A 19,254-nucleotide genomic window follows, 5' to 3' on the forward strand; every position below is an offset into this window, starting at 1 on the left:
AGTTCCTATCCTTGCCAATTGTCGACCATCACGTCGGGGTCACCAAATTGTTCGAGAAGACCATTTACAATCCCTTTTTGACCTCGTTCCTCTTCTCCGCGTGTTCGTTTAATGGACGACACTGCACGCTTCTATTTCTCAGGAGTAATTTATTAAAAGCAGCACAAAGAAATAAGCTTACAGAGCTCATTTTTTTCTTCCTGTCCCTGACAAACAACAAAGTCGTGTCAGTTCATGAAGTCTGACTACCTATCTTTCCCTGACCCAGTTCTAATATACTACTACAGAAAGTTGTGTAGGATGCAGGCGAACTTGGGTGTGTCGTCTTCTGGTTGGCTCGTAATCTGACTCCGTCACTCCTCTTCACCTGCCACTCATGCCCATAACATCTGACTCCATCCTCGCTCCATCTCCTCGAGTGAGTGCCTGCACACAACAACCTTAACAAAGAACACATTCTCTTCCCTGATATGGACATGCGGTTAATCTAGCGTTTGGTCATCTCGACCTGCATCCCCTTCCTTTATCTGTTACTGATTCTGTGGTCAGTAAGATACATTAAGCCAGTGGTTCCCAACCTTTTTTGGGTTGTGACCCCATTTTAACATCACAAATTTCTGGCAACCCCAGAGACATTTTTTTTTTTGTTTTATTAGTTTTTGATCATGTTTGTTATACTGTGTTGCAAATACAGAGTAGCCAGATTACTGCACAGTGACATTTTATTTTCCCTGATAACATAGTTAGGCGAGTCTGTCTTTACAGCTGTGTTTCCGTTATTCCGTAAGTACCTGACTTTGGCCGGTAAAATCTGCCGATGTCCCGTATTTTTCACCCCACCGGTCAAAAAGTAATTATTCCCTCAAAGCAAAGTTTTAATTTTATTAAAACAGGCAATTTTATTGGTCATTTTGGCAAAGAATTTTCAAGTGAAGACGAGAGGGCTCCTGCTAGGTCCGTGTACGACCAAGGTACGTCGCCGTCATTCGATTTCCGTTCTTAGATGGGAAATCCAAAATCGGACAACGAGTCGTTTTCCGTTTTTCGTTTTGAAATCGGAAAACGAAAAACGGACAACGAGTCGTTTTCCGTTTTTCGTTTTGAAATCGGAAAACGAACAACGAGAAATGACCCTAACTCGGTCAACCGACCACTCGTGTACGTCGCCGTCATTCGATTTCCGTTCTCAGATGGGAAATCCAAAATCGGACAACGAGTCGTTTTCCGTTTTTCGTTTTGAAATCGGAAAACGAAAAACGGAAAACGACTCGTTGTCCGATTTTCGTTTTGAAATCGGAAAACGAACAATGAGAAATGACCCTGGTTTGGTTTTCCGATTTTGGATTTCAAAACGAAAATCGGAAAACGACTCGTTTTCTGATTTTCTTTGATGTGCTTATGATTGGAAATGGGGAATAGGATCAGCTGGGCCGTATTTTCATAACCGATTTTGAATTAATATCTTTATATTTAACCCGGAAGATGTTTGTATATTACCGCGAAAATATTAACCGCGAAACGTTTGATAACGTTAACATTAACCTAATAAAAAATTAAAAAAAAGGAGAGGAAAATGGATTCCGAATCTTTTATTTTATTCCGTGGGAGCAAACGAGTTGCCATTAGGGAGGAGGACATGACGGTGGATAAAATCGGTAGCATTTTCCAGGTGCTGTGAATGAAATTAAATGTATGATATTTGTACAATATTTAAATTAATGCTCAATGTTATAACAGGCCGCTCGCTAATGCTAACGGTTACATTAAACTAGCTTGAGATGTTCAAGCTAACCCTTTAGTTTACCTCAGCTCATGTTGTCAGCAGCGGTCAGCCGCATATATTAACAAGAAGCCTACACCACTTCACAGTAACGCAAAATGAAAGTAGATTAAATATAGGCTAGCCATAAAATAGCACTGCGATATATAAGGAATGGCGTTCGAAAATTGATGCACCGCTGAAGTTGTAGCCTATCTTATGGTGTCATGGTGCGGAGCGGAGCTATTGCCAGAATACAGTCAAAACGCTCACCAACGTAAACTATGTCATATTTCACTAGCACGTTTGACAGAGCGCATGAAACTCAACCAAGCAGTGGAATAAGAATAACGATCTTGAATATGATCCAGTCCTGGGCTAGCGAACCCATGGGGGAGCCATTCTACCGCACAAGTTCTCTCTAACTCACCTTTGGACGTTCGCTTCATGGGCCTTCTTTTCAGCAAGTCACTCATGCATAAATCGGAGTTACTGGCTATACATCCACATTGCTAAAACCAAAAGGGGTGGAAATAACGTGGGTAAATAAAAACCTATCCATTTTCTTTTTATATTCGATTTATCTGTCGACACATCTACGGTGGCCTTAATAAAACCGTCGGAGAACATAACTACCGAATTAAATGTTGCCAGGTATATTTTCTTTCCAACTCAAGCAAAGAGCCGAAGGGGCTGGTGTATAGGGTCTGTAAGTGAGTTTGTGCAAGTGCAACCTCAAGTCAACTAACCTCAGTAGTAGCCTACAGCTAAAAATGATGTACAGTGCATTTACATTTACATTGGCATTCGGTGTCACTTTAGGCTAGGCTATTGTCAGTTTGAACAATTCACATGTAAATACATAATCAAGACGGTATAGGCTTATGTGTGCGTGTGTGTAGTAGTAGTGGTTGATGTAATGGAGCTTGGTTAAAATAAATTGGTTGAATGGTTATTACATATTTTTACGTCCATGAGTTTTTCATTTAGGTGCTGAATAACTAGTGTAGCTAAAAGGTGAAAAAATACAGTAACTCATTAGGTAATATTTGAAGTCAGTGAGTTTATGATCTAAATGATGAGTAACAATAGCACACAAAGTGTGCAGTCATTTTTGAGGTGACCATTACACTGTCATTACTACTGCAAGGTTGCCATCAGGTCAGATAGACCCAACACTGTTCCACATCCTGGTGTCAACTTTGGTTGTGATGAAGTTTCCTGACCAATGGGAGGTTTCACCCAGAATTCGTGATGAGCATCATTCTTCAGAGGAAGGAGGCTTGCTTTTGCATGCTGGTCTATGGTCTGGTGAGCCAACGGTAGCATTCTGTGAGGAAGGAGACAGAGCTGTTCAATATGGATGACCAGCAGTTTTTACAAACACACACTATATCCTTCAGAGAAGGCCAAGTGACAAACCTGGGGTTATCAATTATTTTAACTTGGCAGTCCAGATCAGATATGTAGATCATATTGTTATATAACAGAACCAGCTGATTTTTTTTTCTATCCAATCATAATTCTAAACAAAAGGATGTAAAGTAAACTATTTATGGGCAAAAACATGGATTATGATTCCATTACTGTTTTAAACACGCATAGAGAGAAAGAGACTTCACCAGGACAAATAGGCCCATGAGTAGGCCATAGGCTAAAACGCAACATAGCCTCCACATTGCATTTCTTTTCAAATGTCTCACATACGAGGACGGAGGGGGTCATTAAAGTCTATGTTGTCTTGGAAACAGAGGTAAGTTGTGTTTTGTAGAGTACTTAAAGTCGGGAACCACTACACGTTATCATCAACTTCAGATGTTCAGCTGAAACGCAGGTTGGTTGTGTTACAAAATCAGCTGATTAAGGCACAACATTGCGTATTAGTGCTTAGAGCGAAATTGTACCTACCAACTCTGCACGACCATGAAACGGAATACACTTAAAACAGAGATTTTGTTCAGAAATCTGACATTTTAAGCGATGTAGATGCAGAATTGAGCGACAAATACTTTTGAACGTACACTATTCTGCTATGTAACGTGAATTACCAGAGCCCGTCTTCCTATTAGACGTTCTGTGGAGTTGTGAAGCGAATTACCGGGTTACATAACGTAAAAATAATATTTTTGCTGGCATAGGGTGAGTATGCCTACCTTTGTGTGGACATTGAGCTGGAGCTTGTGTATCACACCATTTCTTAATAGAAAAATGTGTAATTCTTCATAGTGTATAACATGTTCAAATACACAAACATAAACAAACACTGGAGAATTACTTCCGTGTCATTCAAATCGCCCTGTAGGGCTGGGGTTGCATGAATAAATGACGTAAATCAAAATCATCACCAATCAGTTAGGCCAAAGAACACTAATAAGCAACACCGGCAAATGAGAGCAGGCTTTAAAACGCTTCTACCGTCTATGCCTTCTACTGTCATTTTTTTTAACAAATATTAATAATAATTTATAATATTTTTTTAACAGGCCATGTTGTTTAGGGTTGTTTTGCTTGCAATACTTAAGGTTGTTGTTATTTTCCATTCTATCCCACTCCACAGGTAAGGGCCTGCACCATGTACCTGACGGACGATTGCAATGGGGCCATATTCCCCCAGGAGAATGGTCACTTCCCCACAGGGACCCTCGAGGGCCGGGGACATTATGAGGTGAACGGGGAGCCGGACACCACAGACCCTGTGGCCCAAATACCTCCTGTCTCTGTTCCTGTCCCCTTCTCCTTCTCTTCCTCTTCATCCTCCTCACCCTCGTTGCCCTCCACCTCAGCCACAGGCCACCGAATGCTCCCACCACGGGCCTCTGGACATTTTGGGCGGAGCTTCCAGAGGTAACTTATGAAATATGCAAGTAAAATCTGCTCTTGAAAAGTCATCTTTGCATGACAATGAATGTGACAACCACAATCTGATTTTTCCTTAGGTCCATTCATGTGGCTGAGGTGGTGGGCAATCGCCTTATTCCCAGCAGCACCTTGAACATTAAGGTGATGGAGGCTGAAGCTACTGTGGAGGGCATCACTGCCAAGGTCCAAGATGCTCTTGGCAGTGAGGATGCCCTTATCCTGACGGACAGCCAGGGCTACGAAATCCTTGATTCCGATGGGACAAGAAGTAAGTAATGCCACTGGTACCACTGATATTGCTAAACAACTATCAGATGCATTCCTCGACCCACAGATGTAATCTAAATGTTTTGTCACCCTTAAGGTTCCCAGTACTGGAAACAGAATTCAAGGAAGGTGTTTGTCTTAACGGAGGAGGGCTTCAGAGAATTTCAGAGTGGTCGTAGGGCAAAATCAAGGTAACAAAGCTTGGCTCTTTAACACATAAGTTTACACCGTACATCTTAAGCTGATACATCAGTCTATACCAGTAGCTAGTACATACTGTATGTTGCTATGGATTTGGATGTACTTTAAACATTAATTCCACAATGGGTCAATCACCATCTAATCAAACTAGTCAAATTCCCTCTTACGATCCTTGATACTGTGGTACTTTCCTCTTCACTTACTTTTAAGACAATTTCCTCGTATTGTGTTGTCTTGTCAGTCGTACTGCAGAAGATAGCACCGCAGCCAAAGGTGTGCTGCTGAAGATGGAGGACCTGAAGCAGGCTGCTGAGGGCCTCCAGGATGTCTCAGCTGCCATACGCCACCTCTCCGAGCTTGCTAAAAATCATTTGAGTAGACCAGGCCTGCAGCCAGCAAAGGAGGCACTGTCTTGCCTTGTCTGCAAAGGTATGTATATGAGTCAAAAAACCTGTAAAATATAGAAACACGCCGTATTTTATCCTTATTATGGTCATGGTCTTTTGTTGTGGAGACTTCAAATTGTGAGAAAACATTAATAAACTGATGTATTTGAAGAGAAAATAGTGACCAATACCAAGTGAAAAAATAAACTGTTTTTTAATACCCTCAATATCACACTTAATGCACATTTTTCCAACATCTAAGGCCCTTTCGAAATTCAAGAGACATTTAGTACAGACTTTAAATTGTTTACACATGCTTATTATGAGTTGATCTTCCACCCTAGAAAGTTTGGGGAGGCTAGGGAACATATTTGTCAAGATATGAATGCCCAAAACATGGCATGTGTTCTTCAAGCTGTAAAAATGAAAGAATTTCAAGGTCTGATAAAGATATGAAGACAGATGATTTGCACAGAGATATTTTTACAGGCCTTGGTTTTAGGACCCATTGATGATATAGACAAAGTCTGAACAAAATCTGAGACTGTGCAGGAACAACCTTATCTGATTTGACACGGAATGACTCACATATGTATGAATGTAACACAAAACTCACATACTTTTACCTGTTCTGTTAGTAGTGTTGAGGTATTTCAATTTTACTGGTTTAATGCTTTTTAAGAATACTTAAGTTATGAATGTGGTTTTAAAAAAATGGTTGAATAATTTCAGGTTCAACTGTATATATATATATTTTTTTTTCAAACCTCTGCAGCTGTAATGGAGGACCCTCTATTTGCCACCTGCTGCGGGTCCATGGTGGGGTGCAGGGTCTGCGTGGAGCGGTGGTGTGATACAGCAGACACATGTTTGAAGTGTCGAGCAGAGGACTTCGCAAACCACATCCATGCTGTGAGGGGCCTGTCCGCTGCGCTGTCTTTTTTTTAAAGATTTTGAATAGATACTTCTGATCTACTTCTGATAGTTCTAGTTTTGTTAGTTCTTGTTAGATATTTGTTTTTGTTTTTTCATTGTGAAGCCTATGACAAACCTGTTTTAATAAAATATGTTTTTTATTGTCCTATATAATTCTATATTTTCTTCCAAGATGGAAGCAGATTGTCATGGCCTCATCAGTGTCTTCAAGGCAGAAGTTGATGGAGATGGTATGGTAAAAAAGAGTATAGGCATGTAGGCTATGTTGGAGAGATCATAAAATAAACTAGAAAAGCACTCCGAGAGCGCAGACCTCCGCCAAGCAAAAACATAACTGTGTGTCCGCCAATCTTGTATATTTTTAATCAATGTATAATCAATTAACTAATCTTAGGTAATTGTATTGTTCTAAATTCTGTAATTATTATTATTATTATTATTATTTAAACAATAGGCCTATCACTTCATCAGTCACATTGCATGCACCCATGTTCTATGCCCTCACAGCGCATAATACATCAACAAAATAATAGAAATAATTTGTTGAGATATATTTAAAGAACACTTTAACATGTGTTAGCCCTACATGCAGTGTTGAGAAGGATACACAAGTGTGTTTTACAAGTGTGAATCATTTTATTGAAGTTTACATTGCACCTTGTCTGGTGATGTCAATCAGACACGTCAACGCGCTTTGAAAGTGTGTATAATTGCGGTTCACAACATTTTGTTGCAGAGCCCGCATATCAAATTGGGACCCGAAATGTCCCTCCGCCCATTGCCGGGTTTCAATAGTGGGGAAGGGGTCTGTGGCAAACTGAGACTCCCATCTCAATGTTGCTCCTCCACCCATGTCCTGCTCGTAGAGGTCAGCAGCTGCATTGCCAAGGGGGAGCAGGTGCTCGGCCACTTTTGATGGACACCCTTGTCCACAGAGAATGTTTGGGATGCCCTTCCCTGAGAAAGGAAAATGTGTTGGTATGGGTCTAGTCAATGAAGTCAGTTGTAAAGCAAATAAAACAAACAAAACAAACAAAACAATACCGCTAGAATTCAGTGTCACACCTGGGATTCTGTGGGCATTCCATGACTCCACCACATTCTGCATGCCGATTCTGGCCACCTGCAAAGTCAAGCTTGACACACAGAATTTGGTGAGGTTGTCCTCCATGTCCAGTTCCTCCTGGTCTGTCATCTGGACCAGCGCGGTCTTCAGGGGGTAGCTGACCCGCTCATTGATTTCGACCCACATTCGTTCGATGACAAGATTCTGTTGAAGTAACACATTGACAGGGTTAATCTGCACCCCTATCACCAACAGGAAATGTGCTCGTGAAAAGTGCTCAAACAAAAAAAAGAAAAGAAATGTGAAAAGTGCTCAAACAAATTTTAAAGTTTTGTTAGCCTTACCCTTGTGGAGGGAGTCTGGAGGTATGGCAGCCTGTTCAGATTGTGCCTATAGGCAGCCAGCTTCTCCTGAACGTACAGGGTGAGGTAGAACTCCCGTCCACAATCAACCCTGACTTGATCCCACATGCCATAAGAAATGACAGCAGGTCTGAGGACAATAGATATAAAACTTATAGATATAAAACTAACAGATATAAAACATAACACAAACACAATTATCTGCAAAAAATATGACATTTATGTTAAAATGCATTTCACTGTCCAAAATTAATGCTGTTACTTATAAATGACGACTGAGGAAGTATAAGTGTTTGTGTATTTTTTTACCTGTATACTTCCTCGTAAATTTGAATATTATTTTTGACGGGCATAGTGCAGTGTCCCACCACCTTTTTGCTATACCCGTCAATGGCCATCACATGGGTCACTCCAAACATGACCAACTTCTCATTTTGGTCGATGTGAAGCTTATGACCCATGTATTCAGCATTGTACGGTACTGGATTAAGGTTTCTGGACCCCTAGAGAAATTAAAGGGAAGATAAAGCTCAGTGACATTGCAATGAATAACAACTGAAAAACAATTGTCAAGTAGCCGTCCTGTTCTGAAATGCACAAAGTCAACGACTCACTGCTTGTCGTGCCGCGTGATATGGCTGGTGGATTGTTTTTAAAACTCTACCCACTCGGCCCTCGGAAGCTTTGACCCCCTTCGCTGCAAGGTATCCGGTCATCAGCTTCCTGCCGAAAGATGGCCCATTCTGTAAAGGAAGGACATGTAGTTTTAATAGAAATTTGTTTATAATTTAAGAGCCTTTTAAATGAAGGCTAGCCTACTTAAAATAGAAGTTCACAGACACTCTGATTTACTTAAATAAGTTGCAATTACATAAGAAAATGCTTATTGTGTTTTCATTACAAATATTTATTTATTTTCGTCCCTTCCAGAGTGGATTTTTCCTCATTGTTTTCATTGTGGGAGTACAGTAAATCACCAAAAGAAAATTTTTCATTCCTGTTTTAGTCAACTTTACCAAAGGTGCCAATAATTCTAGAGGGTACTGTAGTATGTACCTACTATGCCTTGGAGCTTTACTATGCTGACTATACTATGACTTGATGCTTTTCGAGGAAGACATAGATGTGTCAAAAATCCCTATTTCGAATAGGGAAGAGGAATGACTGATAATGACGGACTCTCTATTGTGTTACATGCTCCAAATATAAAGCACTCTGAGCTGAATTCTGTGTATGACAGGTGCTATACAAATACAGCTTATTGTACACTATATTACCAAAAGTATTCGCTCACCTGCCTTTACTCATTCTATGAACTGAAGTGCCATCCCATTCCTAACTCATAGAATTCAATATGATGTCGGTCCACCTTTTGCAGCTATTACAGCTTCAACTCTTCTGGGAAGACTGTCCACAAGGTTGAGGAGAGTGTTTATAGGAATTTTTGACCATTCTTCCAAAAGCGCATTGGTGAGGTCACACACTGATGTTGGTCGAGAAGGCCTGGCTCTCAGTCTCCGCTCTAATTCATCCCAAAGGTGTTCTATCGGGTTCAGGTCAGGACTCTGTGCAGGCCAGTCAAGTTCATCCACACCAGACTCTGTCATCCACGTCTTTATGGACCTTGCTTTGTGCACTGGTGCACAGTCATGTTGGAAGAGGAAGGGGTCCGCTCCAAACTGTTCCCACAAGGTTGGGAGCATGGAATTGTCCAAAATGTTTTGGTATCCTGAAGCATTCAATGTTCCTTTCACTGGAACTAAGGGGCCAAGCCCAGCTCCTGAAAAACAACCCCATACCATAATTCCTCCTCCACCAAATTTCACAGTTGGCACAATGCAATCTGAAATGTACCGTTCTCCTGGCAACCTCCAAACCCAGACTCGTCCATCAGATTGCCAGATGGAAAAGCGTGATTCATCACTCCAGAGAACGCGTCTCCACTGCTCTAGAGGCCAGTGGCGGCGTGCTTTACACCATTGCATCCGACGCCTTGCATTGCACTTGGTGATGTGTGGCTTGGCTGCAGCTGCTCGGCCATGGAAACCCATTCCATGAAGCTCTCTGCGTACTGTACTTGGGCTAATCTGAAGGTCACATGAAGTTTGTAGCTCTGTAGCAATTGACTGTGCAGAAAGTCGGCGACCTCTTTGCACTATGCGCTTCAGCATCCGCTGACCCCTCTCCGTCACTTTACGTGGCCTACCACTTCGTGGCTGAGTTGCTGTTTTTCCCAAACGCTTCCATTTTGTTATAATAGAGCTGACAGTTGACTGTGGAATATTTAGGAGCGAGGAAATTTCACGACTGGATTTGTTGCACAAGTGGCATCCTATGACAGTTCCACGCTGGAATTCACTGAGCTCCTGAGAGCGGCCCATTCTTTCACAAATGTCTTGTTTCACAGTCTGCATGCCTGAGTGCTTGAATTTATACACCTGGGGCCAGGCCAAGTGATTAGAACACCTGATTCTGATCATTTGAATGGGTGAGCGAATACTTTTGGTAATATAGTGTATATATTTTTGGTGCGCGCTATGAGCGCGAGTCGCAGGTGCCGTTTTAAACATTGACCTAGGCATTTATGGTCAAATCTTCATCATGATTTAATTCCAAACTGAAATGAAGATCTAAGTAGAAAGAATAGGCTAGTCCATAAGCTATTTTAAGTCAAAATAAAAAACTCCGTGGGGGAGAGCCGTGACGAATGAAACAATTTTTAATGAAACGGTAATTTACAAATACATCGTAAAACAGTGAAAGTTAATATTTCGTCACTAGCAACCAACATCTGTCCTCTGTCAAATACAGTTGCATTTACAGCTCTGAACAAAACCGTTCAAGAGTTATTTAAGGAGAAGTCAAACATGCGATTTCTTTCATTCATCCCTCCTGGCAGGGACAAATTAAACAGCATGGAGGACGAATGAAACATACAGCTTAAACTATGTAAACTTACAATAACTTAAATATTTGACAACATATCATGAATGGAACTTCAAATATGTGTTAATTTAGATAGATTGCTGCTGGGCTATACGTCTTGGTTTATGTCTGTTAACTCATTGCCGTCATGGTGAGCGCGTATCTCACGGTTATGGAAATACCAAGCACTATGCCATTAATGTAGCTAGAATAATGCATGTTTCGAATTATATAATGTTTCTATAGTACAAAATGTTATTTCACTCTGCTTTTTATGTGGTTAAAGCCACTGCACATCCAAATAAGTGCCCATCATGACCCTCAGGCCGTCAGCCTCCATAAGTTAACATGGCAAAACTCGACCCCCTATGGCCTCAAATATATTTGCATCTTTCTAAAACTGCTTTTTCATGTCTCACTTATATAAGATATAGTATAAACAGATATGTGTGCATTGACTTAGGATAAATGGGGCTTACAGCGTGGTCGGGACAAATGAAGCGGGTGTTTCAATGGTTCCACCATACATTTAGCATTATAGGCTGTTTTGCATCCATTACAAACAAACATGCATTGTAAACTTCTGGGATTGGGGAGAGCACTAAATACTCTATTGCATGAAGTCGAATCTTTAGATGAAAAACACTCTTTAATAATCAAAAAAATAAACCGCTAATTTTGACCATCAAAAATCGTTTATGGCCTGTAACTCTGTGACAACAGGACGTAACAGGACGTAACAGGAAGGCATTTGGCTGAGCAATGGAGGTTAATATTCTATATGTTTTGTCCAAATGATGTCTGTCTATCGTCGTTGCACTCGGAGAAAACGGGAACGTTTCATTCGTCCTGTGTTTCAATCGTCACGGCTCTCCCCCTATATTTTATAGATGAGTTTTATTGTAGGTTAGGTCTACAAATGAATTAGCAAACACTGAGTACAATTGGCTGAAAGTTATTATTGTTTGGGGAAATATCATTTGGACATACATCAAGAACCTTGATCGGTGAGGGGCAGGAGTAACCATCAGCGTAGGCTTACTCCTATTAATTAGCTGCGCAAAACATATGCGCACTGGTTGCGTTTTGACGGGTGCAATGTGAGGCTGCAGTGAAAGACGGCGGGGCTTGGATTAAAACATGGAAACAATTTCATAATGGTCTAGACTTTCTGTCAACTTTCTTCTTTCTTTCTTCCAAATCACAGTGTTTTTTTTCACCCGATTAACTGACTGTGGAAATCAAACGCTCAACCGTGCAACTTAATTGGTAGAGTCCTAGGCTAACTACGAACAGACAAAGGGGGTGGGGGGGAGGGGTTAGGGTTGGGGGGGGGGGATTTGAAAGGCTACACTTTTAAATAGACGTTTCATAGATTTTTTTTATAGACGTAGCGACGAGGTGACTGCAATCACATGATGAAAATGAATATGAAAATGTGTCTCTACACTTGACACAGGATAGGCCTACCTCCTGAATACCTTTGGCGATCTCACACTCGAGGCGGCTGTCGGAACAAAAGTCCCTCATCAGCCCCTGTTCCCTGCACCACCTTTGGACATTTCTTTCGGAAAAACCCCTCTGGTTCCCGAAAGATGATACCAGTTCTGACGCGATGTCAACACAGGACAGTCCTGTGTTATTTTATTTCGAATGAAATCCTGGAATGAATCAAGAGCCATATCCTACAACTAACTTCAACCGCAACTACAACCGCAAAAGACTGCAACGTCTTCCGGGTTAAATATAAAGATATTAATTCAAAATCGGTTATGAAAATACGGCCCAGCTGATCCTATTCCCTATTTCCAATCATAAGCACATCAAAGAAAATCAGAAAACGAGTCGTTTTCCGATTTTCGTTTTGAAATCCAAAATCGGAAAACGAAACCAGGGTCATTTCTCGTTGTTCGTTGTCCGATTTCAAAACGAAAATCGGACAACGAGTCGTTTTCCGTTTTTCGTTTTCCGATTTCAAAACGAAAAACGGAAAACGACTCGTTGTCCAATTTTGGATTTCCCATCTGAGAACGGAAATCGAATGAAGGCGACGTACACGAGTTGACCGAGACCAAGGTACGTTTTAACCGTTTGATATTTTGGTATAAATAACACATTCAAAAACCAGAAACAGGTCGTTTTTTCGTTTTTCTAATTTTGGGCAAAAAACGGAAATCGACAATTCGGCTTGATTTTTCGTTTTTTTGTTTGTACTGACAAAACAAATTTACCACTCAATATTTCGTTTCCATTGGTGGGTGGGCCTTCGGCACCCCATTGCCTCTGATTGGCTAGTGTGTTCCATCAATTATATTTGTGCTGTGCTCTTCAAAATAAAGGTCCTCGCGTACGTCTTGGTCTTTAGACAGTGAAATGTTAACACAAATATATTGCGACAGACAGACGAGACTATGTTATGATCACAGACCATACTTATACTGGCGGCTATGACGGCCTTTAGCTTCATTATGCTCTCACTCCAGCGTGTCGAATCAAGAGAAAAAGCTGGGCTAAGTAAATAAAAACAATAAAGTAATGCAACAGCGTATTGTATTGACTGTTAATGTGCAGTTGATTGACTAAAACGCACCATGTCTTTTTTGAAAATGAAAGTAGTATGTTTTCTGAGGATGTACTGTGAACAGTGATGTCTGCTCTCAATAATTAGAAATATCACTGGCATAATTATGACATATGGCAAGGGGAAGCACGCCAAAGGTTAGTTGCAAAAAAATGACCAGCAGGTGTCGCACTATGTGAACCTTTTCATCAATAGATTTGTTCTCTCAAAAAATATAAAGAGAAATATAGATATCAAAAGGAAAAAATACCAAGGCACTCATCTAGAAATAATATTAAAAAGCCTTTATTAAATCACATGGCTTGGAAAGGTAAAAAATGCTCCTACGCGTTTCGGCTAGGGGCCTTCATCAGGGAGTGTGTCCTGAATAGTAAAGAAACAAACAATTAAAATAACTGGTGAGACTGGTACCAGGTGCTGGCACTCAATTCATCAGCACAACAGACAAAGGAAGCCATATTCAAAGTCCAACAGGAGGGGGCCTCGCAGCCTAAAGAAGATTCAAAAAGTATAATATCATGATCCAATATTCCCCAAAGGGTCACAAGCATATATATCAGCCCATCCATCATAAACATAAAGCTATCAAAGAGTTACAAGTGAACAGTTCTTACAAAAAATGATAAAATTCTAAATCCTCATTGAGTCCTGGATATTGTGTTGCTTTTAGCTTAAATATCCAAAAACTCTCCCGTTGGTTGAGTTGCTTTTGTCTATCACCTCCCCTTAAGGTGTGGGGTATATGATCAATACCTATAGCCCTAAGGATGGAGGGATCGCTGTTGTGTTTTTCTCTGAAATGGCGAGCCACTGGGTAGTTATCATTTTCTGTTCTGATTACATATTTATGTTCAGAAATTCTGTCTTGTAATCTCCGTTTGGTTCTGCCAACGTAAAACACCTCACATAGAGGGCATTTCAGCTTGTATATTACAAAAGTGGTTTTACAATTGATAAAGTGTTTGATTTCATAGGTTCCGTTACCATGTATATCTTGAAAGTTTTTGCATTTGGTCACGGTGGAACAGTGATTACACTGGCCACACTGAAAACTGCCTTGAGGTTTAGCTGATAACCATGTAGATTTAGGAGATGCTGGTAAGTAGCACTGATGATGAAACCCACCAGAGTCCCAACTCTACTGCAGATGAGTCAGATTTTTTAGACCGGAGAGACAGACAGCAGTCTCTGAAGCCACAACGGGGCGTGGCCAGAAGACAGGAACAAGGCAAATTAAGATCAAGGCGAAACCAACAAGAAGAGGGAGAAGAAAAGGTCACCAAGCCCATCCTGAGGAGCAACAGAGGGACACAGTGATTAATATATCTTGAAAGCCTCTATCTCCTAACTGCATTGATGTTCTAACCAAGGGCCTGTCTTTCTCTCCTACCTATACTTCGAGGGAATTTGACACGAAGATCGACCTTTTCAGATTCTATAGGAATCTACACCTCAAGGCCTGGTACAGTACGAACACTCGCCCCTCAGTGCCAGCTAATGACTCTAATAATGATATACCTAAGACTCTTTTCAAACCCAAATCAACTTTCTGTCCTGTTGTTTTGAATGCTACTTTAAATGCTTTTACTAAGAAAGTGGACTTTGAAGTTGAAAAACTGTATAAACAGAGGGAAATAAGGTTTAAACACCACAATTTGTCTAAACATGAACGTGAGGCATTGGAACAAATAATGAATGATGAAGATTTGGTTATTAAAAAGGCTGACAAGGGAGGAGCAGTTGTGGTTTGGGGTAAAGAGAAATACATTGAGGAAGCTAATAGACAACTGAATGATCCAGAATATTATAAAGTGTTAAATTATAACCCCACAGAAAAATTGAAGATTGAACTAAAAACTATTTTGACTGAAGCAAGGGATAATAACTGGATTTCTGATAATGAATGTAAGTTTCTCTTCAATGAACATCCTAGACTGGCCTCCTTTTATTTACTACCGAAGATACACAAAAACCTGGAAACTCCCCCAGGGAGACCGGTTATTTCAGGTATAGGCAGTTTTACAGAACCTATCTCCAAATTTATAGATTATTTTCTAAAGCCTATTTTGCCTTCACTTCCAGCGTATATACAGGACACCACAGCTGTCTTGAATGTAATAGAACAACTACGTAAAGTGGGAGAGGATACTCTATTAGTGACCATGGATGTAGAGTCACTGTACACCTCTATTATACATGAAGAGGGTCTAGCAGCACTGGAATATTTCCTTGATGAAAGATCCCTAACAGACTTTCCTCCTACAAATTTCCTGCTTAAGCTTACAAGATGGACTCTAAATAATAACGTCTTTATCTTTCAGGACCGCTTATTCCAACAGGCTAAAGGCTGTGCGATGGGAGCATGCTTCAGTCCTTCTTATGCAGGTTTATATATGGGAAAATGGGAACGAGATTTTGTATTTGACTCCACTAAGAACCCTTTTTGTAACAAAATCATTTACTGGGACAGGTACATCGATGATGTTCTATTACTGTGGTCTGGATCAGAGTCTGAACTATTAGCTTTTCATGAATTTCTTAATAAGACGAATGAAAACATCAAATTGTCTCTGGAATTAGATAAGCACAGGATTTGTTTTTTGGATTTGGAAATTTTCAAAGACAAGGAAGGTTTTCTACATTCCACTATATATAGAAAATCTACCTCTCGCAATACCATACTGCATGCTATAAGCTGTCACCCAAAACATCTGAAAGAAAATATCCCCTTTGGTCAATTTCAGAGACTTAGAAGAATTTGTGATCAAACTGATGATTTTGATGAAAAAGCCATAAAGATGGAAGAACGGTTTATACAGAGAGGCTACATTAAAAGTGTTGTCCATACTGCCAAAAATAAAGTAAGAAATCTTGAACGACAGCCACTCCTGAAAAATAGAGCTACTAGGCGGTGCTCAGAAAGAGTTTTCTTCTCTACGAGATTCAGCACAGAGGCCAATCACATTAAAAATATAATTAAAAGAAACTGGAACCTATTACAATGTGATGTCTCTCTAAGAAAGATTTTTTCAGAGCCTCCTATTTTCAGCTTTAAACGTTCACCTACTCTGAGTGACAAACTGGTCCATAGCTACTTACCAGCATCTCCTAAATCTACATGGTTATCAGCTAAACCTCAAGGCAGTTTTCAGTGTGGCCAGTGTAATCACTGTTCCACCGTGACCAAATGCAAAAACTTTCAAGATATACATGGTAACGGAACCTATGAAATCAAACACTTTATCAATTGTAAAACCACTTTTGTAATATACAAGCTGAAATGCCCTCTATGTGAGGTGTTTTACGTTGGCAGAACCAAACGGAGATTACAAGACAGAATTTCTGAACATAAATATGTAATCAGAACAGAAAATGATAACTACCCAGTGGCTCGCCATTTCAGAGAAAAACACAACAGCGATCCCTCCATCCTTAGGGCTATAGGTATTGATCATATACCCCACACCTTAAGGGGAGGTGATAGACAAAAGCAACTCAACCAACGGGAGAGTTTTTGGATATTTAAGCTAAAAGCAACACAATATCCAGGACTCAATGAGGATTTAGAATTTTATCATTTTTTGTAAGAACTGTTCACTTGTAACTCTTTGATAGCTTTATGTTTATGATGGATGGGCTGATATATATGCTTGTGACCCTTTGGGGAATATTGGATCATGATATTATACTTTTTGAATCTTCTTTAGGCTGCGAGGCCCCCTCCTGTTGGACTTTGAATATGGCTTCCTTTGTCTGTTGTGCTGATGAATTGAGTGCCAGCACCTGGTACCAGTCTCACCAGTTATTTTAATTGTTTGTTTCTTTACTATTCAGGACACACTCCCTGATGAAGGCCCCTAGCCGAAACGCGTAGGAGCATTTTTTACCTTTCCAAGCCATGTGATTTAATAAAGGCTTTTTAATATTATTTCTAGATGAGTGCCTTGGTATTTTTTCCTTTTGATATCTATATTTCTCTTTATATTTTTTGAGAGAACAAATCTATTGATGAAAAGGTTCACATAGTGCGACACCTGCTGGTCATTTTTTTGCAACTAACCTTTGGCGTGCTTCCCCTTGCCATATGTCATAATTATGCCAGTGATATTTCTAATTATTGAGAGCAGACATCACTGTTCACAGTACATCCTCAGAAAACATACTACTTTCATTTTCAAAAAAGACATGGTGCGTTTTAGTCAATCAACTGCACATTAACAGTCAATACAATACGCTGTTGCATTACTTTATTGTTTTTATTTACTTAGCCCAGCTTTTTCTCTTGATTCGACACGCTGGAGTGAGAGCATAATGAAGCTAAAGGCCGTCATAGCCGCCAGTATAAGTATGGTCTGTGATCATAACATAGTCTCGTCTGTCTGTCGCAATATATTTGTGTTAACATTTCACTGTCTAAAGACCAAGACGTACGCGAGGACCTTTATTTTGAAGAGCACAGCACAAATATAATTGATGGAACACACTAGCCAATCAGAGGCAATGGGGTGCCGAAGGCCCACCCACCAATGGAAACGAAATATTGAGTGGTAAATTTGTTTTGTCAGTACAAACAAAAAAACGAAAAATCAAGCCGAATTGTCGATTTCCGTTTTTTGCCCAAAATTAGAAAAACGAAAAAACGACCTGTTTCTGGTTTTTGAATGTGTTATTTATACCAAAATATCAAACGGTTAAAACGTACCTTGGTCGACCGAGTTAGGGTCATTTCTCGTTCGTTTTCCGATTTCAAAACGAAAAATGGAAAACGACTCGTTGTCCGTTTTTCGTTTTCCGATTTCAAAACGGAAAACGACTCGTCCGATTTTGGATTTCCCATCTGAGAACGGAAATCGAATGACGGCGACGTACACGGACCCTGCTACAGCCCCAAGTTGATTCCATCAAGTGCGCGAGGCGCCACCGCTGCAATCGGGCCATTTTGGGACACGTGACTAAGTGACTCGCACAACCCGGCTCATATTAGGCGTGTTCGACTTCATGCAGATCTGTGCAGATCTGACTTGACGTGATGCATGCTGGGTTGAACAAGTTCATTTTAACCAATCATATTCGAGGTCTATGAGCATGAACAACCCAGCATGCATCACGTCAAGTCAGATCTGCACAGATCTGCATGAAGTCGAACACGCCTATTGACTCGGAATGATCTGAATACCTCGAAAGATCCGGGTTACACTACTTCTGCAGAACCGAATCAAAACAGCGCTGCAGCAAAAATTCAGCTGCTGTACACCTCACAAAATGCGTAAAAAGTTAAAAAACGGCACTTTCAATAAAACGATTATAAATTGACATGCTTTAATATCATTCTTATATAGCCTGCATATCATTTAGCATTTTAAGCTCAATAAATTCAGATAACATTTGACCGGAATTTCAAACATTTGTCCGGTAAATTGAAAACCTGCCGGTCACGTTGTCCGGTGGCAATTTTTTCTAGCGGAAACCCTGCACTAAATCCAGCTTCACACACAGGAACGTAATTTGGGGGGGGGGGGGGTCGGGGGGGCACAGGGGACATGTCCCCTGCACTTTTTCAAAAGGCAGTTTTGGTCCCCTGCACTTTTTACCGCCCAAAAACAATGTTACGCTATAGTAAACATAGACTCGTCAAGCACTAGGACCAAGCGGGAAACGGCCGCTCAAGTTGAAGCCTGTTTCCCTTAGTTTAGACCCGCCCACAACCTCCTCTTGTGTGATTGACCGTCCCCGCTGTCACTCCACCTTGCTTGCACACCAGTCCTGCCTACGTACTTCCGCTCATTTGCATTCCCTACAGTACTCCGCCTGGAATCGCTTGATCCGCTAACGTTTACTCCGGCCAACTGGTTGGGGAACCAATCAGCGAAAGGAGGGCGGGTCCGAGAGCGTTTACGTTTCAGTTGCGCGCC

The 19,254-nt window shown here is 40.7% G+C and overlaps 1 protein-coding gene across 1 annotated transcript; it reads right to left on the minus strand.

Moving 5' to 3' along the window:
- Positions 1 to 7,054: 7,054 nt before the first annotated feature.
- LOC311490364 (uncharacterized protein) lies at positions 7,055 to 8,585 on the minus strand (the record flags this gene model as incomplete). The annotated part of the gene is made up of 5 exons (XM_084547808.1): positions 7,055 to 7,365; positions 7,474 to 7,678; positions 7,819 to 7,966; positions 8,146 to 8,339; positions 8,451 to 8,585. Coding segments are annotated over 5 exons (993 nt in total), but the record flags the coding sequence as incomplete, so codon positions are not given.
- Between the last annotated feature and the right edge of the window lie 10,669 nt (positions 8,586 to 19,254).

The sequence above is a fragment of the Chelon labrosus genome (genome assembly GCF_963514085.1).
Source record: "Chelon labrosus genome assembly, chromosome: 7".
Lineage (NCBI taxonomy): Eukaryota > Metazoa > Chordata > Actinopteri > Mugiliformes > Mugilidae > Chelon > Chelon labrosus.